At 31.5% G+C, this 27926-nt stretch overlaps 3 protein-coding genes across 3 annotated transcripts; 1 reads left to right on the forward strand and 2 right to left on the reverse strand.

The window, feature by feature from the left end:
* Nucleotides 1–13398: 13398 nt before the first annotated feature.
* LOC126685806 (protein ASPARTIC PROTEASE IN GUARD CELL 1) lies at nucleotides 13399–15285 on the forward strand. Its single transcript, XM_050379764.2, has one exon. The coding sequence runs from the start codon at nucleotides 13539–13541 to the stop codon at nucleotides 15000–15002; it is 1464 nt and encodes a 487-aa protein (XP_050235721.1). The 5' UTR covers nucleotides 13399–13538; the 3' UTR covers nucleotides 15003–15285.
* A 9735-nt stretch (nucleotides 15286–25020) lies between these two features.
* On the reverse strand, nucleotides 25021–26179 carry LOC126685808 (uncharacterized). Its single transcript, XM_050379766.2, has 2 exons — nucleotides 25802–26179; nucleotides 25021–25520 (listed from the first exon to the last, which is right to left on the reverse strand). Exons 1-2 carry the CDS (start codon nucleotides 26145–26147, stop codon nucleotides 25483–25485), a joined length of 384 nt encoding a protein of 127 aa, XP_050235723.1. The 5' UTR covers nucleotides 26148–26179; the 3' UTR covers nucleotides 25021–25482.
* A 141-nt stretch (nucleotides 26180–26320) lies between these two features.
* Nucleotides 26321–26827, reverse strand: LOC126687534 (uncharacterized). Its single transcript, XM_050382095.1, has one exon. It carries the CDS (start codon nucleotides 26825–26827, stop codon nucleotides 26321–26323), a length of 507 nt encoding a protein of 168 aa, XP_050238052.1.
* Nucleotides 26828–27926: the final 1099 nt, after the last annotated feature.

Below are 27926 nucleotides of genomic sequence, written 5' to 3' on the forward strand. Positions count from 1 at the left end.
CACACACACACACAAACACACACACACACACACACACACATATATATATATATATATATATAATATTTGTTTTTTAAAATATGAGAAAATGAATCAGTGACACATTCCAGATGCATAGCTGATACATGTTTAATTTATTTTGACATGCTGAGACTCGCTGACATGCACTGATGCATGTCAAACGCGTTTTTGACCAGTTATGACACGTTTTTGACCTTTTTTCTTTTTGCTTTGTGTGTGTCATGTGTTTCCTATTTAGTAGTTTGCTTAGCATATGTAACTTTTATCTTTTTTTGGTATCAATGTAAATTATCAGGTTGGTATGTATTTTTGTTATTTTCTATTTAAATAGTGATATTTGTGTGGTTTTCTCTTTATTTTAAGGCTCCTTACATAAATTATTGATTTGAACTAGGGCTTTTTAAAATTACTATAGGACTTAAAAATTAGCAAATGTACGTTTTTTTTAATTATAAGTTTCCAAACTTACCTTCTCCTCTTTATTAACAGAATTAACACCATTTATACAGAGCTTACCATTCTAAACTTACTTTCTCTGATCTTCTTCTCAATTTGTTTTTCAAATTTAGTACAAAGATTACAATTAGAATAAATTTATAGAATCAAATAGTTTTTTGGTTGCTTGTTAGTTAATCGTTATTTGCTCGTTAGTTGATTGTTAGTTGCTCTTTATTTATCTTCACATAATGAATTCAGTGATAAGATAAGAAATATAACAATCAAAATAAAAAAATTTAGTCTTAGAGATTTGAAGGAGGACCCATCAACTCCGTCGTTTCGACTCAGCCCACCACCTATAGCAGCCGCCATCATCATTTGGTGCTGGAGCATCAGCTTAGCAGCAGGAGAAGGTCCTTCGCCACTGATTGGTGTTGTCATCACCTTTATCAACAGACTTATAAAGTTTCTAATATCACACACCAACAATTCTTTTCTTTGTTATTTTTCGCATACTTTGAGCTCTTCCAATTTTTAAGATAAACAAATTTATGCTTTAATAATTGATATACAATAATTGTACTATTCTTGACAAATTCATGCTATGTGAGTGGTTATTCTTGCTTCTATTGTATTGACTTTTGTTTATTTAACAACTGATTTGGTTTTATTGTTTGCTTTTTTTTTTGTTCATCGATAATTGATTCAATTGATGTTTATTAGAGGTGAAGTTGTTGTTTATTAGAGGTGAAGTTGTTGATTAGTGGCGGAATTGGTTGGTCCTCGATTATAAACCATGTTTTTCTTAATGATGATGTTATTTCTAAGACTTTTCAACTGAATTCACTTTCAATCCTGATAATCATTATCCAGTTTTTTTATTATAAGATGAGATTAAGAAATAGTAAAGAAGGTGATATGGAGAGAAAGGGGTATTTTTGAAAAGATAAATCAAAAATTATGTATGATTGCAATTGAAACTTATATGAAAGTATTTGTAAAGAAAAAAGGGTACAAGGGGTAATTTCCTCTTTATTTCACGGAGAAAATTACACAATTAGAATTTTACTGAAATACCAACAAGTCCCAATCTATTCTCTTATGATCAAATGTGTTATCAACTTATCATAAAATAGCTTAGATGACGAGAATATTACAATTTATAACCAATACATTCAAAGTTGCCACGTGTATATAATTTGTAGAGAAAATAAAAAAAAAAGGAATAGCATGCAAAAGAAACAAAACAACTCCCTTTCGCTCTTCGTCGTCGATCTCTTTTTTATAAATGTACTCACCAATAATTATTTCTCATCTTTCAACTAATTTTATGATTTGTTTTTAGATTTTTGACTCGACAAACAAACCATGTCGAGTCGAAAATCTAGAGCATGGGTCTTGTTGCTGCTAAACCCATCTTATAATCCTTGTACTATTAAATTTAGTTCCACTTAGTCCTTAACAAAATTTTACATTTAAATAGTTCTTTAAGTATTTATTTTGTACATATGCGGTCCTAATATAAAACGTTATCGCATCATGCCAATTAAAATGAGGATTTTTTTTGGAATTCCTTCCACAAAAAGACCATATTTGTACAAAATAAATAGTTAAGATACTACTTAAATGGAAAATATTTGTTAAGGACTAAGAAAAATACAAGCTAATATTGTAGTATTTTATGATGGGTTTAGCCTCTTGTAAATCAACAATTTTAAAAATGACAAATCCTTTAAATTAATTATGTTCCAGATTCATATTGATTAGGTGGATTAAGTCATACTTAAAAAGTGTTACTTTTTTCTTTCGTTTCAACTTATCTATATCTAATCGATTTTTGTCTAGTTTGACTATCTCACCAAAAGCCATATACATTTATGATATTGGTTAGAAAGTCTGACTCAAATTCAGAATGAGTTTCGTTGTCATCGTCAATTGTATGGATACGATCGAATTTATGCAGACTTACCTTTATTTTTCAAATTAAGACAAATATATTTGTTAAACCAAAACTTTTTTAGAATAGAAAGAGAGAGATGATTTATACTTTATAGTCTCGAAGGCAATCAATATGTCATCCGTTCGTATCCGATTAGACTTGTAAATCATTTGCTTATTCTATTTGCCTCTTCTAGTTCTCCCAGTCTACTTTATTTGATAGGGACAGTTGATAGGTCTAGTGGAGGTCCATTTTTTCCAAGACTTATGCTTGAATTATAATACAAATATCTATTGCATGGGAAGAGCACAAGTCCCTTTGGACATCATCTACTCTGGCGAAAGCAGTTTGATCATCTCTATCAAAGATACTTGAAGATAATTTTAGTTAGATTATGTTTTAGTGAAGATCCAAACACAATTTTTTATGCTTATACGATCTTTTGGCTAATACACGATGTCTTATGCATCATAAGAGAGTGAGATATTATATGTCGATATATAAAGTATTCCTAATACTATTAGGTGACATCTTCATTGTAGTCCACTTGTCCAAGTTGACATATGATTTGGTGAACTGAGCACCATAGTTTAAAGTATGGTTGCTTCTTTTCATTAAGACTATTAGATTTTAGTAAATTAGAATTGCCTTCTTCCAATTTAGTTAAAAAGATAGCGAGTTTAGAAATTGTCATAACTTAATCAAGTAAACATTTGGTCCCTTATTCAGTATTTTAAGTTAGTATTTATGGAAAATGGTTTAGAATTAAGGTTTGTGTGGCTTTTATAGGGATTAGAATTTGTTATTTAAGGTTTTGGCTTGACTGTCTACAAAATGAAATGATTGTTTTTTTTGTTGGTGAGTCACTCGATGAGGATAAAAGTTAAACTAGTGATTTTGATGTGAATATAGGGACGACAAGCGCACACCACACGAAAGGTGAACGTCAGATGAGAGAGAAAATATATATTCACGATAGATGTAAAAAAAACGATCCCATGATAACAAAAAAGGAGAAAATCAAATCCCATGAAAATAAAGATTGAAATATAATGAAAATATACCTAAGCTGATAGAGTTAGTGATAGTGAATCATACTCAAACCTCCATACATGATTAAAGACAAACACACACACATCTATATCTAAAGTATAAAACTGAAACAAATTCTCTGTACATTGAACAGTGAATTTGCTTCAGTTTTGTACCCTTTTAGATCATCTGTGCGGTTGTCCATCAATTCAATATTGCTAGCAAGCCATGTGATCCTTCTAGATTTAAAGCCACAATTATATCTATATTTTATAAATCATATATAGATTTATGATTGCCTTCATACCTATTATCCATTAGGTGCCATTTGTTCTTTTAAGTAGTCAAACCAAACAACTGAAATTATAGTACAATTGATATTCCCCAAGTATCTGGTTACTCAATTTTTTTATACAACAGAATAATTAAACAAGTCAGATGCAATATAGCTACAATAATGGTACCGAATTAATATATATGCTCAATTAAATAATGAATTTTAATACATGAGTTACACAATTTTAAACTTAAAAACACTAAAAACGTTTGCAAAAAAGGCACATTTAAAAAAATTGTAACAAAAATATAAGATTTATAGTTTTGGTAAAGAAAGTAAATTTGAAAAAAAAAACAAAATTATTTCCTTTAAAAAATAAAATTTTCATATTTAATGTTACCGAAACAATTTTACCTACTCAAAGGCACACTTAATTAAATAATAGTTTTGTAATACACAGACTATCCAACTTCAAAGTAAAAAAAATAAAAAAATATAGAGAAGAGAGGTTTCCAAATAAAAATTTAGAAGAAAAAAAACCTAAAAAAACATATATTTTTTTGCATAAAAAAGGAATTAATATTTATAGGATAAATTAAAAAGTTAAAATATTGGTTAAGCAAAAATATCTTTTAATCTAAAAAATATAAAATTAATCTATTTTAAAAAGAAAAATAGTCAGTATATTCTTTTAATCGATATGCTCCAAATTGTTGAATCTAAAATGGTCGTGTAATTTACAAATGCTGATGTGACTGTGGGGTCTACCAATTGAAAACTAAAGTAAAATTAAGAGTTACTTTTCAGATATATTAAAATATAACAGCAGGGGTTAATATAAAGGTTATTTCTTTGTCAGTTCATACAATTATTATACATGCTACTTGGCAATTTTTAAACCTTATCTTTCAACGTCAAAAGGTCATTATGTTCTTTAGTACCTTTCTATATAAAGAGCAGAAACAGAACCACAATCGCACAATTTTTACTCGAACTCTTGGTATGTAGTTCTTTCTCTTTTTTATCTTTTCGAATATATTGATAATAAGGTTACTTTATTTCCATCTCTTATTCTTTTATCTTTTAACTTTACTATTTTTACTAAAAAGTTTTCTGTTACTTAAATTTATGAATTTTAGTTGGCCAACATGGATTGAAAGCAAACTGCTGATACGTTAATTTTTTTTGAAAGTTGTTTTTATTAAAATGCATCTTATAATTCCCAATTTCTTGTGTTCTCTGTTTATAGATGGATATTGTAAAAATATCCATCTGAAACTTTACTCGCACACACATTAAACCATATGGGGCTGCCTGATCACTTTTACAAACACATTCCGTAGGCAGCACCGGGTGTTTATCAAGAAGTTGTGGTGTTTACTTATAATGACAATAAAGTTGGTAAAATAAATTATGAACAAACTGGAATAAGTTTTGAAAGTTACGAACATGCTAAAGAATTAGCAGCTCACTCTGTCATTGTATTTTTGGCCAATCACTACAATCTGGACATATGGGACTTTAGCAGACCAAGAGTGGCTGAAAAGCATGGACGAGAATGACAAATGACCATGACAAGTTGATGGACACAAATAACAAACTTAAAAAAAGGATCAAGAATTTAGAAGAAGTAATAATAAAAATTAATAATATTGTTATAAGTGCGATGCTGGAAAAACAAGATTTGATTAGAAATGTATGTACTTTTTATTTGGATTTCGCATATTTAATATTTTCGTTTTGTAATTATTTATTTTTGAAGACGATCCAAACTAAAAACATCTAAATTCTTGCTACAAAAATCTCTAAAGAATGCACTTAATTCGACTAAGGGCTCGGAAACATCTTTTGGCAAGAAACCACGAATAGCAAGAGGAAGAAGTCGTATGAATACATGATAATCATGACTCTTCATTCCTGATAATTTATGTTCTTTCACATTCACACATCGGGAACTTTTTGAAAGAAAACCATCTAGATTCCTCAAATTAGCCAACATCTTACATACATCATCTTTTTCAGAGTTGGATAACATATAACGAGCCATTGGAATACATACCTTGTCTCCTTTATCAATTGGATGAAGTTCAAGTCTAATTCCCAAACTTACCAGATCATAACGACTATTCAATGTATCTTTCGTTTTACCTTTGATGTTCATCACAGTCCCCAACACATTACACATTCTTTTCAATATGCATCACATCAAGATTATGTCGAATAAGAAGATTTTTTCCAATAAGGTAAATCAAAAAAGATACTCTTCTTTCTCCAGTTTTCGAAACTATTGGACGCATCATACTTTTATGTCGAATAAGAAGATTTTTTCCAATAAGATAAATAAAAAAAGATACTATTCTTTCTTCAGTTTTCAAAACTATTGGACGCATCATACTTCCTTTTGATGCCTCGATTAAATGGAAGTTGAGTGAAATTATTGAACTCTTTCAACACTTCATCACCGGTCAATGGCTTTGGAATTTCTCTCATTTCTCTTGCACCATTAAATAATGCAGTATTTTTACGCCATTTATGGTTTCGAAGCAAAAATCGTCTATGATCCATATAGCACATCTTCATTGAGCCAGATAAATGTTTAGCAGTCGTATTTTTATGGCAAGAAGAACAAGTTTTATAACCTTTAGTTGACCACCCTGATAAGTCTGCATATGCTGGAAAATCATTAATGGTCCACATGATTGCTGCATGCAATTTAAAATTCTTCTTGTTATGTGCATCATAAGTGTCTACACCAACCTCCCATAATTCTTTAAGCTCGGATATTAAAGGTTGTAGAAAAATATATATTCCCATTCTCGGACTATGTGGTCCAGGTATGATCATTGACATGATCATATTAGGTTGCTTCAAACATATCCAAGGAGGTAGATTATAAGATATTAGGATGACAGACCAAATGCTATGTTGAGAACTCATATTCCCAAAAGGTTGAAAACCGTCAGTTGCTAAACCTAATCTTACATTGCGAGCATCACTTGCAAATAAATTGTACATTTCATTAAAATATTTCCATGCAAGACTGTCTGACGGATGTCGCATTATCTCTTTATCACCATCATCATACTGTTTATTTTTATGCCAAGACACATTTGAGGCAATCTGACTAGACATAAGTAATCTCTGCAGTCTAGGCTTCAAAGGAAAATATTTGAGCACTTTGTGCGGAATTCGCTTACCGCTATCTACCCCTTCACATGACTTCCATCTTGATAATCCACATATTCCACAAGAAGTTGCATTAGAAAATGATCCCCAATATAAGGTATAATGATTCAAGCAAACATTATGTTTCTCATAATTAAGGCCTAAAGCACTAATGTATTTACGAGCACTGTTGTACGACTCTGGTATAGTCTGTTTTGCATTTGGAATAATATCTCCCAACAACTTAAGTAAATCATCAAAAGATTTATTAGTCCATCGGTGGAAGCTCTTTAAATGAAGTATCTTAACTACAACAGACAATATCGATAGCTCACATTCCGAATGTAATTTCTTTTTAGCTTCCCTTAGCAAACTGTAGAAATTGGTTGCATACCCTTGAGGCTCTTCTTCAATAGATTCTCTGTTAGACCTTGGGGAGTTGTAACCACCTTCTCCATCATTGTTGAGGTTAGAAGGAACATGAATATCTTCTACCAATCTAATCATCTCATTATCAAAAAAAGACTCGTCGTTTAGATTTGGCTCATCAAAGATATCATTGGCTTCATTTGAGGACTCGCCGTGCAAATATCACTCAGTATAAGTTTTAACAATTTCAAACTTTATCAGGTGATATTTAACTTCAAAACTCTCTATATAGTTGACGTTTCTACACTTTATACATGGGCATCGAATAACTTTGTCATTAGATGCATGACTCAATGCATAAGATAAAAACTTATCCACTCCACGAATATAAATAGGATCTTTATTATGATCAATTTCCATCCAATGTTTTTCTGGAGGCATATGCTATGAGATTAAATCCAAATTAAAACTATATCAATATCATATTTCTTAGATTAATGTAAAAAAAATAAGATAATTAAATTTCATACCTCTAAATCTATTAAACATATACTCAACATAAATCTAATATTTTTAAATCTATTATTTCTAAACATAATACAATTTAATATTTCTGATATCTAATTCTGCTGCAGAATCATCATAATTTTAATTCTGCAGTTTACAGCAGAATTTAATATGCATTATATACAACCAATTTTTTTTATAAACCTATCAATTTAACCAACCAAATCAATAATTCCAAACTCAAATTCAGTTGCAATCAACACAAAATACAATGCCAAGACATATAATTTAACACATAACATAAACAAAACCAATTTGAAACAAGCAAGTCTAGAATAATGGAAAGAAAAATACTTATTTCATGCATGATCAATTGTGATTGAAGAAACCAAAATCCAAAAAGAAAAAGAAAGAAAAAATCAATTAGGGCGAAAATAAACTTAGAAAGACGATGACCCACAATATTCTTCTTGTGAAATAATTGAATCCGATTGTGCTCACTAAATAAAAGTGATTCCCCAAACTCAACTCTTAATCCAATTTTGTCAACTACAAAAAAATAATGAGATTTTGAGTTCTAAACAGAGACTCTTTATATACAGAAGCATGTTTCATAAAATTATAAAAACAAACTTATCTTTGATGAAAAAATTGTGAACAACAATGGGAGTATTGCCTTAGAGTATCACTTGTATCCCCAAAAGAGGCACGATAGTTTCACTAGTTTACACCAAAAAAATACCCCCACTTTTTTGTTTTATTTTCTAAATTGCCGCTTTTTTCTTTTGCAAATTGAGTAGCTTAGTAATTTGGTCCCCTATTCTATTTAGGTTTGGGTAAATTAGGATAAATACTCCATTTTTAAAAATAATTTGATTTCCTACCTCAATAAGGAAAAGTTAAAGAAAATACCGCACCCTTTTATTTTTTTTATTTTTTTACTCTATCAAATGTTTATATTATAATTATACCTAGCTTTTATTATTATTTTACTCTAATCATAATTTTTTTACTCTCAAGTGACAATTAATGACAACTGTCATTATTTTCTTTTTCCTTTCTCTCTCCTCTCTCCTCTTTCTTCTTCTTCTCCTTCTTCTCTTCTTTTCTGTTTGGCTTTTCTTCGCCATTTTTTCTTCTTCTTCTTTATTTCTTCTCTTCTTCTTCATTGTTCCTTCATCGGTCATCGTCGCTCCGCCATCACTCAACCGTCGCTCCGTCGTTCTTTTCATATTTGTTTTTAGTTTTTCTTAAATTTGTGGTGATTAATACGATTTATATTAACTTTTACATCTAAATAAATTACTCTTTGATTTTCTCAATTTTAAATCTAAAAATCTGCATGAAAAACGATTTTATGATAAAAAACGATTTTCTGTACAAAAAACAATTTTCTGCACAAAACAGCATCTGATTATCATATAAGTATCACTGTATTATCATAACACTGCAGAAAAAATGATTTTTTTTTAAAAGACAACGTTTGATTATCATATGAGTATCACTATATTATCATATTTTTATCATGACACTGCAAGAAAAAAATGATTTTCTGGAGAAAATAATGTTTGATTATCATATCGTTATCATAATATTATCATGTCGTTATTATAATATTATCATATGACACCGAGATGATAATATATATGGTACCTAGATGATAATGTTATGATAATATCTATGATTATGTTATGATAAAACAATGTCTGATTATCATGTCAGTATCACTATATTATCATGTCGTTATCATAACACTGCAGTATGATAATTAGATGATAATGAAGTATGATAAGGTTATGATAATTTTATGATAACTTTCGGAAAAAATAAATTACATAAGTGTTTATGATAACCAGATGATAACGGAGTAAAATCATAAATATTTTAATACCCAGAGTAAAAACATAAATCTGGAAAAAACATGAGGTATTTTCTGTAACTTTTCCGTGTTGAGCTATAAAGTGCAAATATTTTCATTTTTAGAGTAAATACCTAAACTTCCCTTTAGGTTTTCGTTCCATACTAAATAGGGAATTCCGTCCCCAATAATATTATAATAGAACAATTGGGGACAAATTTTTTAAAGGTCCCTATTTCTATTGAATTCCATTTTTTGGGGACAATTAAAATATTTTGGTCCCCTAATTTTGTCCCCTTACTTCCCTTATTTTGTAGTGCATTTAATATTTTTGTTTTGTAATTAGAAAACTATATTATCATAATGTTTGAAGTATAATATTTTAAATACAATTTAATACTAATATAATTATTCATTGTCTTTTGTTAAAATAATTGTTTCTCCCGAAGCATCGCGAGGGTTGTTTACTAGATTAATATACAGTCAACCCTCTAATAGTTAATATTCTATAAATTAATAATTCTGATAATTAATAGAAAATTAAGGGAACCAACTTCGTTCCACGTCGGATAATTAATAATTCTAATATTTAATAATTAATAAAATTTAAAATATATTCTACATGAATATTAATTATTAGAGAGATTTTTTATAAGAAATATACAACAATTGATGATTTATTTGAGGAAATACTAACTAAAAAGCCAAATTGGCAAGGTAGCAACAAGTAGACCAATACAGTGCTCACCGCACCCCATGGACGCGGCACAAAGCGAAGAAGGGACATCAAAAACTTCAAATTCCACTTGCATTGGGTATGCAACACAGAACCTAATTCATAAAGTGCAAGTTAAAATACCATCAAATTATGATTTTCTTGTTCTTTTGATAAATTTTAAAAGAAGTTAGTAGATAAATAAATTAAAATAAATAAAGTATCTCTATTATAAAAAATATTAAAAATTACTTTATTTTATGAATACAACTTCTTAATAATTATTTTCTGATTTGATATCAATTGATATTTTTTAAATTGAATATAAATTTTTTATTTTTATTTTAAATTGAGTGATTGTAAAGTGTATTTAGTTAGTTTTTTTATAATATAATATAATATTAGATCTATTAATATAGATGCTTTAAATTATTTTTTATAATTTTTTATACAAATTCAATAAATTAATAATTCTAATAATTAATAAATTTTTGATCCACCATGCATGTGTATCAATTATTAAAGGGTCAACTGTATGCTTGCATAAAAGAAAGCATACCAACCTAAATCTAAATTTTTAAAAAAAAACCTTTTTTTTCTCTCTAAACAACTCCTAACTGCCAATAGTTTTTTTTCTTATTTTTTCACTGGCTGTCTTGATTTTCTTTGTTGACGGTAGCCATCTTTTTTTTAATGTTGTTTTAATTTCATAAAATATAATAACTAGCGATTTTTTTATATTTTTTCCTAATGGATTAAGATTATCAACAAAGCGCAATTTAATTACTAAGAAATAAAGATAGATTGAAGAGTATGAGCTATATCAGTTTTATTTATTTTTTTATTGTTTATTTTATTTTATTTTGAATATTTTATTTTGTCCTTTCTATAAAGTTGTTGTCTCTTTTATATAAAATAGTTTATTTTTATTTTGGTAAGTAAGATTTGCAAATTATATAGCATGTTATCTGTTTTATGTCAGGTTATCGGATTTAGTTTTTGAGTCATGCTGAATTTCTTACAAATGTAAATGTTTCATATTCTCATAATTTAGCTCAATTAGCTAAAACTCGTTTCTTAAACTTCTATAACCCGTATGGTTTTGTGTAACCTTTACTATCTATCTATACATGCTATCGTTGGAGAAAAAAATATTGAATTATTGCCATCTTTGTATTTCAATCACCGACTTAAACATCAAAGTGTCATTGGACTCACCGGATCGACGCGTTCTAGTCGATTTATAATTGCAGATTTGATCAGAGATCGGACTCGGCTTAAAAGTCGGAACCATCATATATGATATTTTATTTTATTTAATATGAAGTTTATCATCGGTTGTGATAAATTCAGTAAAGATAAGAAATATCCATAAAATGGTGACATGGTTGATGATGTGCCATTGCATTTAAGGATACGTACTCCGTCCCATGTCCTCTCTCCAGCTCCACAACGAACCAACAAAAATGGACCCGTCTCTTTTAAGACGTAGATATAGAGACCCGGCAATCAATGAGCACCTAAAGTTTCTCTATCCTTTTTAATGTTTCTAAGATATTGCTTATAACATTAGGCTGCAAATATAAGTTTCATCTTATTTAAAATTGGATTAGTAATAATTAATATAAATAAGTATCAAAAAAAAAAAATAGGCTAACAAATTAATAATTTAAGTGCTTCTTGGGGTAAAAATAATAGACTATTTGAACAAATACATAAATTAAAAAAATCACATTTCATTTCAATGGAATAGTCACTTTTTTTTATCACTCACTATATCGTCAAAACAATTTTTTTATATATATTTCAATAAATAGCAGCTCATTATTAGATTTTATATAAAAAAAATATAAAAAAAATTTAGTTTCAAGAATTATTATTTATTTAAAATAAACAAAAAACTTAGGTTTAAAATAAAATAAAATAGACAACTCTATTGAAATGGAAAGAGTAGTTAAATTAATTAATTTTTATTTTATTTTATCTATTTTTTAAGTTAATAATTTTACACTTTTTTTATATATAAATAGCATATTAATGACAAATTTTGGTATTGGTACATTTTGTATTGAATAAGTCTATTGGTTCAATTTATTTTACATTATATTAAAAATGTTATATATATATATATATATATATATATATATATATATATATATATATATATATATGGAACGAAGTGAATAATTTTTTGAATTGTTTATCAAAAATATAAGTTGGTCTATGATCTGAGATTCAAAAAATAATAAACCGATCTATCAATTCAAAATGAAGTGAATAAATTTTTGAAATTAAAATAAATTGAAACAACGTATATCCTTTTCTAATCATTTTTTTCATATGTATTTTTTTATTTATTTATTAAAATAATGAATTCTTGGAAAAATAGAATTCAGTGACAAATTGATAATTATATGTATGTGCCTATGTTATTTCTTCTTTGTTCCCTTTTAAATATATTTTTAAAATGAAATAAACATATTTGACAAAATAATTGATTTTTTAAACATATATAAATATATTAAAAAATCAATCTATTAGCACTCCATTAATTTTAAAAAAATTACTCTAAAGTCTTCACATATGTCAAAATTCACATTTTGGTCACCTAAGGGTTTGAAAATCAAACGATTTAATCTCTCATTTTTATTTCCGTCAACTATTTAGTCCTTCAATCCGTTTTTAGTGTTAATCAGCCGAGTCAAAAGACTACATTAAAAAAAACAATTTAATTCTCCATTTATATTTTTATCTACGATTCGTCCCTCAAATTTGACTCCCTTTGTCTTTTGATTGATTAATTAACATCGAAAATAGACGGAGATGCTAAATTGAAATTAAAAGTGAATAAATCGTTTGATTTTTAAATAAAAAGAACTAAAATGTAACTCATGACAAATGTGAAGAAATTTAAAGTAATTTATTTTTAATTTAACTAATAAGGCGATAATAATTTTTAAAAAGTTATTATTACAGTCTAAAATAGATAATTATTTTGATGTCATTGGAGTTTATAAATTCTCTACATTTTTAACTTATTATTGGTTTTCACCATTTTAAACCAGCATGACGTGAGTGACAACAGTCTCTCTCTTTAATCTTTATACACACTCCAACTCCTTTCTAAATAAACCCAACTAGCTTACCTTCTTCACCTCAAAAACCTCTCCTTTTTTTTCATTTCTCTCTGTTAACCCAACCAAACAGAGAGAAAAAAATGGCAGCCGCCGCTAAATCATTACTCTTCACCGTCGCCATTTTCCTTTCCCTCTCCTCATCTCTTTCCCGCACCCACTCCCCCAAAACGACAACGCTCGACGTGTCGTCTTCTCTTCAACAGGCTCTAAGCATCCTCTCCTTCAACCCTCAACAACAACAACAACAAACACTCGTCTCTCAAGAACAACTCATGCAGCAAACGAACTCGTCGTCGTTTTCAGTCACGCTTCACTCACGTGACATCATCTTCAACTCTCAGCATAAGGATTACAAATCCTTGGTTCTATCTCGTCTGACCCGCGATATCTCGCGTGTTAAGGCTATTACCACTCGGGTCGAGCTTGTCTTAAATGGGGTATCCAAATCTGATCTCAAGCCTCTGCAAACTGAGATCCAACCCGAAGATTTATCCACTCCGGTTTCGTCGGGTACGAGTCAAGGAAGTGGAGAGTATTTCTCTCGGGTCGGAGTTGGTAACCCAGCTAAATCATACTACATGGTTTTAGACACGGGTTCGGATATTAACTGGATCCAATGCCAGCCTTGCTCCGACTGTTACCAACAAACGGATCCTATTTTCACCCCAACGACGTCGTCTAGTTACAATCCGCTTACCTGTGACTCACAGCAATGCAACGCTTTACAGATGTCGAGTTGCCATAACGAGCAGTGTCTTTACCAAGTTAACTACGGTGACGGATCGTTTACTTTCGGTGACTTCGTGACTGAAACGATGTCGTTTGGATCGGGTACTATTAATAACGTGGCTATAGGCTGTGGTCATGATAACGAAGGATTATTCGTCGGTGCTGCTGGTTTACTTGGACTAGGCGGTGGCCCACTATCACTGACGTCACAGCTCAAAGCGACGTCGTTATCTTACTGTTTAGTGAACCGTGACTCGCCCGGTTCATCAACGCTTGATTTCAACTCAGCTCCGGTTGGTGACTCGGTTATTGCTCCGTTGCTCAAGAGTAGTAAAATCGATACGTTTTACTACGTAGGGCTCACCGGAATCAGCGTCGGAGGTCAGTTGCTTAGGATTCCACAGGAAGTGTTTAGACTTGACGATTCCGGTAGCGGCGGTGTGATTGTCGACTGCGGAACGGCGATCACTCGGTTACAGAGCCAAGCGTACAACTCGTTGCGTGACTCGTTTGTGAGTTTGAGTCGGCATTTGAGATCTACTGGTGGTGTGGCATTGTTCGACACGTGTTATGATTTATCAGGTCAAAGTAGTGTTAAAGTGCCAACGGTGTCGTTTCATTTCAACGGACAAGATTCGTGGAATTTACCAGCTGCTAATTACTTGATTCCGGTGGATTCATCTGGGACATACTGCTTTGCATTCGCTCCGACGACGTCGTCTTTGTCTATAATAGGAAATGTGCAGCAACAGGGTACACGTGTCAGCTTCGATTTGGCTAATAATCGTGTTGGATTCTCATCCAATAAGTGTTAAAAAAAGCCGTACGTAGTTTTTTTATAGGTTTAAGGTGATGAAATTACCTTTTTATCCTCTAGTTAAAAAAGTACCAGTACAAGTATTTATGTGGATTTTAGGAAAATTCAAAGAAAATAACCCATTAGTTGTGCCTAGGTGGGGTCATCAATTAAGACCATAATTGTAATTTGTGTTATCTGTTTGTTTGTTTCTCATTTGATTTTCAGTTCAATGGCATGTATAGTAAATTACTTGAAATTGTAAGGATAATCAAGAGAATAAAAATGTCTCTTTGTATTTTTATCGGTTTACATATTTAATTACTAGTGGCCATGCATGTGTGACACGTGGCAAGTGGATGTAAATTACGATGGCTTTATGAGGCGGGAAGAAGGGATGGTTTGTCTGTTAGGTTTGAATTTTGGTTGGTAGATTTGTTGGAATATTTATGATATTAAATAATTGAGGTGGGGTCCACTTGTGTTGGTGTCCGTGATGTGGAGATATCGGGTGGGGATTTTCGCACTCCCCTTGTTGATAACAGCACTCCAGTTTTGGTTATAATTAATTTTATGACAATTTTGCCCATTATTGCATTGATCACGTTTTAATTACCACGCCTTTTGTTTTTCCATGAACTATATAATTTATTTTAAAAAATATATCTGCTATTTTGAATTCATAATAAAACAAAACTTGAGCACTATAAAATTGAGTTAACCAAACTCAAGCTATTATGTATATAAAAGTATAAATTCAATCATTTTAATCTAATGATGACAAATAATTATTTGTTAGAATATGTAAATTCAGTATCTTTTAAATATTTAAATTTTAAGTATGATAAAGAATTAATATACATAGTTATCCTTAACATTAGATATCTATGGTAATTAAATTTTATATATTTTTTATGTCTCTCTCTATTATAATTAAAACAAATAAATTTAATTAATTTTTTAAAATATTAATTAGCGCATTTTAAATACCAGTGCATGTATTTTTTTAAAAATTATATATGGACAATTTTCTTTTGAAATGGTTATACTGCAATTCACTTCTATAAATTTAATTTAAAAAATAATTAGTTTAAAATAATTTATTATTCAATGAAATTAAAAATATAAATTTACTTTACAATGCAGAAATTGTAAATCGATTGAAAGAAAATAAAAAATAATTGGTAAAAAGAAAATATGAATTGAATATAATTTTCTTTCCAAATTTTGCAATGTATTCAAATAATATTATTGATTAAGTGATTTTTTATATAAATAATTAGATAACTAATTCTAAATAGTTAAGGTTATAGTTGTCATTTTATATTGAAAAAATTAAATGTGGAGTGTGGTTATAAATGAGAGGAGTGTAAAAATCGCTATCCGAGATATCACATGAAATTAAGGGGAAGGGGACCCACATGGGTTAAGACAACATAAGTATAAGTTGAGCCATAAAAGATGGTGTTAGTGTAAGAAGGGCCACACAGAAAGCACTATCTACCCCAAAACACGTGGTGCGAGTACCGTGATTGTCGGCAGGTTTTTATGTCCGTTAGATTTTTCTGCTTACTTTCGGATGTTTTCTTCTATCTTATCGCATGTATGCAGCCTAGGGATGTAAATGAATCGAGTCTTATGGAGGGGCTTTGTGTTCGTCTCGATAAGTGTTCGGTTCGGTTGACCTGTTTTTTTGTCTGCCCTTATTCATTGTTTGGCTCGTTTACGATTCGGCCGATTTGACGATTGATCAAAATGCAAGTCGATGATCATGGGTTCGGGATTCACAATCGTTAAAACAATATAAGAGATCTTTGCTAATTTATCTCCGACTTTGAGAGTTTGATCAAGATTATCGATTGTTAGGTATTGTTGATGATCATCGATTCTGGTTTTTTTTACCATAGCCACTAATTTTCTATTTATAAAATAAACAATGATTTTCTATACAGGGCAAACACATTAAAATGCCAATTACTTGCATATATTAAAATTAGAAATACAAAAACACTTGTTCCAATAATTATTAATTATAATTAAAAGTATTAACCAAAAACTATTTTTAATATCTTTTCGTGATGGGGATTCACTCCCCTGAATTAAAATTTATGGTCATTGTCAAATTTCGAGATGTAACCCGCTGCAAGCTTAAATTTCTGACAAATGTGGACTATAATAGCATGCAACTAAGCTCTCAATTTTTTTAAAAGGCGTAGTTGGAGTTTGAATCTGCGATCATGACATCTAAATGGCTGAGTCTTAGATCACTATATGAAATTCGTGCTGCCAATCTATCAAATTAAAATCAAAATTTTACAAAAACCAAAAAAATACAATAATTATATCTTTAACTAATCATAAAATTTCCATGTAATATTAAAAAAAGAAGATTATAAAATTGATAAATTAAATATATTTATTTTAACTAATTTAGATTCATTGAAGAAGAAAATTAAATTATAAACAAAAAAATCATCTAAAACAAGCAAATATATAATAATTTCTCAAATACTCTAATGTAACAAATAAATATGAAACAATTAAAAATAAAAGTAAAAGATAATAATAATAATAAAAAATTAAGCCGGAATTTCACTAATAAGCCATCTTGGCACATAATGATGAACAAAGTTCCACTGTACGGAGTCTTAACTTGAATCTCATCCGATTATGTCCAATAAACATCTTTATCTTTTAAAATTTCAAGTTTTTCAATCATGTTTTTTAAGAGGATTGTCAAAAACTAATTTTTTTATTAATGACAATAAAAATTACAGAAATTAACAGTTCCTCGACACATTGAATGTATAATTCTAAAAGAAAATGATGGGAGTTGTAAATACAATCATCGAATAGCAATTTTCTAACCAATAAAAAGACCACCCATATATGTTTATAATTTATATATTGAAAATACGATCTTGAAACCGTTCGATGCTTAAAACTTCAAGTTTTTTAAATTTCGTCTTCAATATGAATTCAGAATTAGCTAATAAAAAACGGTCATTAAAAACATTATTATAAATAGACCTACTGCATTAAAAACATCCGACCTTTTAGCCACTTTTCAATCCTATCATGACATAGAGAACATGTCAATTTTACCTTTCTTCGCATTTTCTCGTTTATTTTAATTGTACCCTTAAATTGTCATTTTCTTATTTGGAAAAAGTTCAAAAAAATCTTAATTTAATGTAAAAAGATCAATTTAATGCAAAAAGGGTTAGTTTGAATAACCTTTTTGGAATTTTTTCAAATAAAAAAGGTAAATTTTATAATTTAGGGTACAATTGAAACGAGAATATGCGAAATAGGGTAAAACTGATCAGTTTTAAAGATAGGACTGAAAAGTGGCTAAAAAGTCGGGGTTTTTAAAGACATTAGCGCTTATAAATAACCCAAATATAAAAAATTTAAAGACTTATGTTTTTTTGAGTTTGGAATCTTAATAAAACTTTCAAAATATTTAATTGCGTTAAAATTTCTTTAAACCGAGACAAAAAAAGAAGGCTTAATTGTATAAAAAATCACCAACTTTCGCGTGTTTTTGGTATTTAACATAATCTTGTTTTCTTGTCATAAAAAATTATCAACTTTCATTTTTTGGCATATAAGTCCACGAGTTGAGAAACGACGCCGTTTTGAATGTAAAATGGCGCCATCTTGCGCTAAAACGGCGTCGTTTTGCGCTTAATTTTTCAAAGAAAACAGATATGTGGACGAATATGCCAAAAAATGAAAGTTGATGATTTTTTATACCAAGAAAAAAAGATTATGTTAAATACCAAAAACACACGAAAGTTGGTAATTTTTGGTGCAATTAAAACAAAAAAGAAAAATAAATTTTATTAATAGATTTTTGAAGAAAAGCACTAGATATAATTAGGAGTGATTTACCCGTTATCAAAACTATTTTCTAAATTGGAGTTCTTCAATCACCAAAGATGAAAAATATGGAATTTATTTAAAAAAAGTGGAAAGAATAAAATTAGAAGTGATTTACCCGTTATCAAAATTATTAATTTCTCTCTTACATTTATAATTTATATAACCGAAACACTCTTTCATTTATTTTGAGAGTTTTAGTTAAAAAGATTTAATGTAAAGAAAAAATATTAATTTTTGAAAATTTATAAAAGAATAGTAGTTGGGATATAAATTCATATAGATAATAGAAATTGAATATATTACCAAGTTCTTGTTTTCCATCCTTGCCAATAAATTCCGTGACCAACTTTAGGTGACTCGATTAAGTTTCCAAGTTGGCAACAAAGTTGGTCGACAGTTGAATCATGGACTACCCAAAGTCATTATGTTCATACACATCATGCATCAGGATGATCAAAATATATATTCTCTTCGTTCCAATAGAATTGTCCATTTTATCTTTATCACACAGTTTAAAAGAAAAAAATATTATTTATAAATTTTATATTTTTTTTATTATACCCTTATTTAATATAGGGTCTACTTTCAAATACTCATTAGCGAATTTTAAATGTAAGTAATATAAAAAAATTAATTATAAAAATTAATTACTTTTTAAAAGTCGACAAGAATTTTGAGACAAAACAATTCCTCAAAGTGGACAACTCTATTAAAACGGAAGAAGTATCAAAAAAGGGCAATATACATCTGAAGAAATGATCAATTTAACCTTCTGAATTTGGCACAAAATATTAAAAAAATCATTTTTTGATTTATGATACAAATGAACTCACTACTATGTCATTTAACATCCAAAAAAATCTATTTCCACTCTCATTATCATAAATGAGTTATGCTCTCCATATAAAAAATGATTTTTTTTAAATTTTTTTATATTTTATTTATCTATTAAATTAATACTTGGCGATTTTTAAATTTTAATTATATCTTTATAATTTTAAAAATTAGATAATTCTATTTTTCAATAATTTTTTTCTTTTTCTTCTTTCCTTCCACCCTTTCCTTCTATTTTTTTTCTTCTTCTTTTTTGTTCTTTTTTTCTCCGAGCGCCGTCCGCCGCCGCCCACTGACGTCCGCTGCCACCCACCACTCTGAGCACATCTGCTCCATTGAACAACAGCTCGTTGTCTCAAGTGATTAGCTTTGCCCCTAGCCTGTCGTTGCCCCGTTAACGAGGAGCAACAACTCCTCGTCTAAGGAGCGACTTCCGGCGGCGGTTTTCATGATAGGGGTAGCGGTGGCGGCGGTTTTAGGTGGATTAGGTTTAGTTGTTTAATTAGAATAATTTGGTTTAATTAGGTTTAATTAAGGTTTTAATTGTGTTTAATTAGGATTTTAATTGCAAATGTCACTATTTTTTAGAAGGGGCTTTATGTCCGGGGAGCCTTTTTTATGCTAATTGACATAGTTGTGGGTATGTTTGTACCATAAGCCTCCAAAGTAATTTTTTTTGATATATTGTGTCAAGTTCAAGGGGTGAATTGATCATTTGTTCATATAGTTTCTTAACATTTGGGTTCAGATCATATATATTTTTATGATTTTGAAAAAGTGCATTTGTGCCTCTAACGTTAAATTTGCTTATTTAGACCTTCACACTTTAACATGTTTAGGTGCATATATGATCTTTTTTGAAAAACACTAGGAGTCTAAATAAACCCATTTAAAACTTAGGAGCATATATGCACTTTTTTGAAACATAAAAATATAAATAATCTTGAATCCAGACATTAAGAGTATATATGACTATTTTCTTCAAAATATATGATTGGCCGATTTAACCAATCAAACAGATGTTTCGTAGTCTCTTCAATTTGGACATTTCGATTAAGTAACCATCCAAGTACACACCCCTACCAAGCATTAATGCATATCCATTTTTCCATCTACAGTCATTCAAATGAGTTGAAATAGACATAGGTATATCATTTGCCAATTTCGTAAGACAAGTATAATGAGAGGTTAATTATAGGACAGACAATAATAAAACAACATTTTTTTCCTTAAAAGAAAAAAAAAGAATCATAAGCTATAAACGGACTGATGTTTTTGCCCGTCTTCTCTTCCAACAAAACGAATATTCGGCCTTTTCTTATTCTTGTATGGACGTTTTTAAAAGTTTGGGTTTCTTTTTCCATTCTTGATTGTATTAGTTTTTTTGCAATCCACATTTTGTGGTTGAGCTAATACACATATCATTTATCAAAAAAAAAAAAAAAACAAATATTCGACGGACCAAAAACTTTAATTTTGAGGACCATTTTTTTGTGATCAATGAATCAATAGATAGGTATAGGAGCCACTGTTAACTACATTGGTCCACAGTTTTTGCAGTGTTGACAAAGGTTGCGCTTTTATTAAATCCCTCCGGTAAGAGAATTCGGATGGCTTCTATGCCTTGATGGATCGTAAACTCCAACCGAAATGGGAATTATAGTAAATACTTTTAAAAAAGTATTCCCTAGAAATTATAATGTCTTGTTTTTAAGTAATACTGTAAATGTGATATACCTCTTCACGCCCTCGTTTATCGAAAGGTCGAAGAACATAGTATGCTGCATCCATTTTCCCAGGTGGCCGCTCAATACGTAGGAATGGTGTTAAAAATATGTTACTACAACAAATATAAAAGAAGCCTGTTGAATACATTTTCAATAAAGGTTAATTTCGACCCTCCAACTTGTAATAAAAGATCAAAAGAGTCCAAGTTCGTGACTTTGATAAAGTAACAACCTTCAACTTGTCAGGTCGGTTACCACTTTTGACCATCAAGCCTAACGTAAGATTAGGGTGTAACCGGCCCAAATTGAGGTTTTCTTTTCCAAAGCCACGATTTTGTACTCTTTTGATCTTTTTTTCTCAAGTTGGCGGGTCGAAATGAAACTTTGTTGAATATATATATTATTCTAAGCAGTGACAGTTAGCAGTTGAGCATTGGTTCACATATTCATCCTTCTTAGCATGTAAGGAAAAGGCCACATATGTTCAACTCCATTTAGCCTGCAGTATGACCACTGGATAGATACTAGTTTGGATACTCTAATTTCAGAATTAAACTAACAGGACACGGTATATAAACTATTTGAATCCCATAGTAATGGCAACAAGAACCTTAACGCATTGCAAAGGTAGTTACATAATTGTTTTGCATATATCAACTATAAAATAAAGAAATATCGACAGAAACATATGATGAAGAACGTAACTAAATGGCAATCAGAACTCTTGCTTGTCATATAAAGTAGAATAAGAAATGCATAAAAGTTGTGAGCTTTGCATTTGGTAAATTGAGAAAAAACCTTTTCCGAAAAGAGCTTTGAAGGAAACAGTGGTCATACATATCCCTTCAGCTTCAGCTAAAGCATCAACCATCTGAATTGTTCATCAACCAAAAACAAACAAAAAAAGTTAATATCTCTCTGTTTCCAAAGATTGTAAAATTATAACGCAATAATTGTGCCAAGTCATTCTGTAACAAACTAATGAGGCCTTTGTCATGTTAGAATTGATAATATTAATAGAAATATACGAAACCATTGATTGAATAGAAGAATAAGATACAAAGAAATAGAGGCTAACAATAGAAGAGAAAAGTCTAAATCCTAGAATAACATAGGAGGCCTTTATATAGGCAAGGCTAAGCAATAATAAAGGAAAGTATCTTATACTTGGCCACTACTCCAAGTCTTATACTTGGCCACTACTCCAAGTCATATACTTGGTCATTACTCCAATAGCATATTAATTATGCTAACATTCCCCCTCAAACTCATGATGCGATAGCAATAAGCATCGAGAGTTTGTCAGTCAAAAAACGAAAGCGCGAAGAGGACAATGATTTAGTAAACAAATCTGCAAGCTGTAAGGAGGAAGAGACAAATGGCAATGTCAATGTGCCATTCTGAAGATGATGGCGAGTAATATGACAGTCAATCTCAATATGCTTGGTCCTTTCGTGAAAAACCGAGTTATGAGCAATCTGGATAGCACTCTTATTATCACAGTGCAAAGGAGTTGGTCGCCGCAAAGAAACGCCCATATCAGCAAGCAACCATCGCAGCCAGACGATTTCACAAATAGTAGAAGCCATAGCACGGTATTCGGCCTCTGTTGAAGACCGAGATATAACATCCTGCTTTTTACTTTTCCAAGAGATAAGAGAATCACCCAGAAAAATACAAAATCCAGTAGTAGATTTGCGATCAGTAGGATCACCAGCCCAATCAGCATCAGAGTAAGCACATAACTCCAAAGATGAAGTAGAGGAAAGCAAAAGAGTCTGAAACTGAGTGCCACAGAGATATCTCAAGATGCGAATAACAGCAGCCCAATGAACTGTAGTAGGAGAAGTAACAAACTGACTGATTATGTGAACAACATAGGCAATATCAGGGCGAGTGATAGTGAGATAAACCAAACTTCCAACAACCGTTCTATAAAGACTCGGATTTGACAGTGGAGACCCATCAGAAATAGAGTACCGAGCATTGAGCTCAATTGGAGTATCAACAGTCTTGTTATCCGAGAGGCGAGCACGCTCAAAAATATCAGAAATATACTTAGATTGAGAAAGAAGATACCCTTTTTGAGAAGAAGCAACTTCAATACCCAAGAAGTAACGAAGGGGACCCAAGTCTTTCATGGCAAAACTTCGAGTCAACTTAGACTTCAATAAGCTAATACCAACAACATCATCACCTGTAATAATCATATCATCAACATAAAGCGAAAGCAAAATTCGACCAGCCGAGGTACACTTGACAAACAAAGCAGAATCATGGTTACTTGGGCAAAAACCAAGAGAAGTAATCACAGTAGAGAATTTCTCAAACCAGGCACGGGGAGCCTGTTTGAGACCATAAAGAGCCTTCCTAAGTTTGCAAACTTCACCAGGTTGGTGATCAATACCAGGAGGAGGAACCATATAGACTTCTTCATGAAGGTCGTCATTCAGAAAGGCATTTTTAACATCCATTTGACTGATATCCCAACGACGAACAGAAGCAACCGCAATAAGAGTTCGAACTGTAGTCATTTTTGCAACAGGAGCAAAAGTCTCCTCATAATCCATACCATATTCCTGAGAATAACCCTTAGCAACCAAGCGAGCTTTATATCTTTCAATAGATCCATCAGCCTTAGTTTTAATTTTATAGACCCAACGAGAACCAATAGCACGTTTTACTGTAGGAAGAGACACTGAATCCCAAGTATGGGTTTGGTGAAGAGCAGTGAGCTCCTCAGCCATAGCACGTTGCCAAAGAGGATCAAGAACTGCCTCTTTGAAAGATGAAGGCTCAGAAAGACAATGAATAGAAGCAAGGAATGAAGAAAATGAACTGGAAAGACAAGAATAAGCAAAATCAGGTTGTTTAGTAGACTTACGATTTCGTACAGGATAACGATGTTCAGTAGTATCCGCAGTCTCAGAAGATGATTGGGTAGTGACTGTAGTTGAGGGGCCAATAGGAGTGTCAGGATGGCCATCACGAGGTATCTCATCATTATCAGCAGTAAAAGGATCAATGTGAATAAGATCAGGCATAGATATACTGTGAGAATGGTCAGGAATTGTAAAATAAGGAATATGTTCAAGAAAGACAACATGACGAGAAACATATAGCTTATGACTGACTGGATCAAAACAACGATACCCCTTTTGTCCTGCACCATAACCAAGAAAAACACATATGGCAGATCGTGAAGTTAACTTACTCTGCTGAACACGAGGAAGAAGAACAAAACAGGTAGAACCAAAAACACGAAGAGAAGAATAATCTAGAAGACAACCATACAATCTCTCATAAGAAGACAAGCCAGAATTATGAGAAGTAGGAATTCTATTAATCAAATAAACATAAGTAAGAGCTGCCTCCCCCCAAAATTCACTAGGAACACTAGCAGACAATAAAAGTGACCTAGCAGTCTCAAGAATATGCCTATGTTTTCTTTCAGCAACCCCATTTTGTTCAGGAGTATCAGTGCAAGAAGTTTGGTAAATTGTGCCATCTAAAGCAAGAAGTTTCTTAAAAGCATGAGAAGTATATTCGCCTCCCAAATCACATCTAAAACATTTAATAACAGCTTCATGTTGAGTTTTTACAAGAGAGCAAAACTCATTATAAATGTCAAAAAAGTCTGAGCGACGTTTCATAAGATAAATCCAACAATAACGAGTGCAATCATCAATAAAAGAGACATAATAACGAGAGCCCCCCTTTGTAGGAACAGGAGAGGGTCCCCAAACATCAGAATGAATAAGATCAAAAGGTGCAACAGAAAAAGAATTACTTTTAGGAAAAGGCAAAGCAGAGAACTTTGCAAGTTTACAACCACTGCAATCAGAAATATCATGAGTTTTTAAATCTCCTAAAACTCCTGTAGACGCTAAAAATTGTAATCGAGATCTAGAGACATGACCAAGGCGAGAATGCCACAAATAAAACACAGAAGAAGACTGACTAAAACGAAAAGACGAAACATCCACACTAGAAACAGCAGCCGCAATCTTAGGAGTTTTGAGCTGATCCAATATATAAAGTCCTCCTTCCCTATGGCCGGTCCCAATCACTTCCTGAGACTTTGGATCCTGAACATAACGAGCAGAAGAAGAAAAGGAAACTAAACAACCATTATCACAAATTTGACCAACAGAAGCAAGATTTAAAGTAAGACTAGGAATATGATAAATATTAGATAAGGAAAAAGAAGGTGTAGTAACTGAACCAACACCTTGCAAGGGCATAGGTGTACCACTAGCACTCATGACAGGAACAGAAACTTTAGGAGTCAAAGAAGTAAAAGATGACAAATTAGGTGACATATGATTCGAAGCACCAGAATCTAAAATCCAAGAGGAAGAAGATATACCTGACGAACTAGATGACAAACCTATTTGAGATGAAGCTGCCATGGCATGTGACTGAGATGCAAGAAACTGTTGAAACTGCTCAACCATTGATGGATCTAAAGAAGAAGTCGTCAATGCATTGTGAGGACGAGGAAGAAGAGGAGGTCCATTATGAGGAGCTGGTGGTCGGTAACTCCATTGCTGAGACTGCTGATGGGGTTGTTGCTGAGTATATTGCTGCTTTCCTTTACCCAACTTTGGACATTGTGATTTCCAATGACCTTTCTGTTTACAAAAACTACATTCATCACGAGCAACAGTTCCATACGGCCTGACTTGAGGATAAAAGTTTGGTCGTGGAGGCATGGCGAAGACTGATGGAGTAGAGACCGTAGAAACTTCCTTTACAACAGAAGGCTTAAGAAGAATTTCCTCAGCCAAAAGTTCACTAACAACAGAATCAACAGAATCAACAGAAGGCAGCGGATGACGATGCAGAATGGACCCACGAAGTCCTTCAAACTCATCACGAAGAGCCATTAAGAACTGTACCAATCTCTGCTCCTCTCTTCGTGCAATATAAGGCCCAAAGCCTCGTAATCAGCAGATTCTGTGAGAGCCAGTTGATCCCACAAATTTGTCATAGCATCATAAAATTCCTGAATACTCATGCTTTTCTGCTGCAGAGCACGAATATCAGACTCCAACTGGTATTGTTTTGCAAAGTTAGACTGTGTGTACAGTCTAGATAGATGATCCCAAACCTCCTTAGCTGTCTCATATTTTGCTAACTGGGTACCTATCGAGTGCTTAACAGAATTATTGATCCAAGTAATAATTTTGGAATTAGCAACTTCCCACTTATCTAACAAAGACACATAATCAGCAGTTGTGCCATCCTCAGGCTTGACAAAATCACCCGAAATATAACCCCACTTTTGTTTACCCTTCAAGAAATTTTTCATCACATAACTCCAATATGCATAATTTTTACCATCTAACTGAACACTAACTGCTTGAAGCGAATCATCTCGAATTTCAGCCATATTAAAAAGAAATCAACAGAATTAGAGAGGACAAACTCAAAGGAGGAGTAGAAAAGACTAACAACCAGACGAATAATTTGGCTCTGATATCATGATAATATTAATAGAAATATACGAAACCATTGATTGAATATAAGAATAAGATACAAAGAAATAGAGGCTAACAATAGAAGAGAAAAGCCTAAATCCTAGAATAACATAGGAGGCCTTTATATAGGCAAGGCTAAGCAATAATAAAGGAAAGTATCTTATACTTGGCCACTACTCCAAGTCTTATACTTGGCCACGACTCCAAGTCATAAACTTGGTCATTACTCCAATAGCATATTAATTATGCTAACAAGAATTAGGGGTGCAACCGAGTCGAGCCAATTTGCAAGCTACTAAGAATTGACTCGAAGAATATTCAAAACCGACTCGACTCATATCAAGTCGAGCTCGAGTTCGAGCTCTAAAATACTTGGCTCGATGAGCCTAATCGAGCTTTAGGTAATTAATTAATTTGAGCTTTAGGTAATTAATTAATTTTACCCTTCATATTTTTATATTTTTACAATAATATCTTTATTTTTATACTAATATTTACTTTTAAATATTTACATAGATAATCGAGGTGAGCCCACTCGACTCGACTTCCAATTATTCTAGAGCTCCTAAAATGAATCTCAATCGAGTTTGAGCTGAGTTTCGAGCTTAAATTTTTAGAGTCAAGTTGAGCTTCAGCTCGACAGTGCGTCGAATCGACTCCGTTACACCCCTAGTTAGAATTGATAATGAAAAAGATGACAATATTTAAACCTCAGCCATCTGGGCGCCAAAGGTCGCGGGTTCGAACCCCGCCTACGCCCTTTCTTAATATGGAGTGGTTGAAGTTGGATTGCTGGACATTAAAGCCCGAAATTACGAGGTATGTGGGCTTGCGGGCGGTCCACATCCCGGGATTTGACAATTATATTGAATTTCGGCTCAGTAGAGTGAGTCGTTGTCACCAAAAAAAAAAAAAATTAAAACAGCTGCATGAGTTAATGAAAATTATTATACAGAGATAAAAAAAAAGGGTTAACAAACATTATGACGAGTAGCTTAACATTTTTTGCCA

Source organism: Mercurialis annua, linkage group LG6 (assembly GCF_937616625.2).
Source record: "Mercurialis annua linkage group LG6, ddMerAnnu1.2, whole genome shotgun sequence".
Classification (NCBI taxonomy): Eukaryota; Viridiplantae; Streptophyta; class Magnoliopsida; order Malpighiales; family Euphorbiaceae; genus Mercurialis; species Mercurialis annua.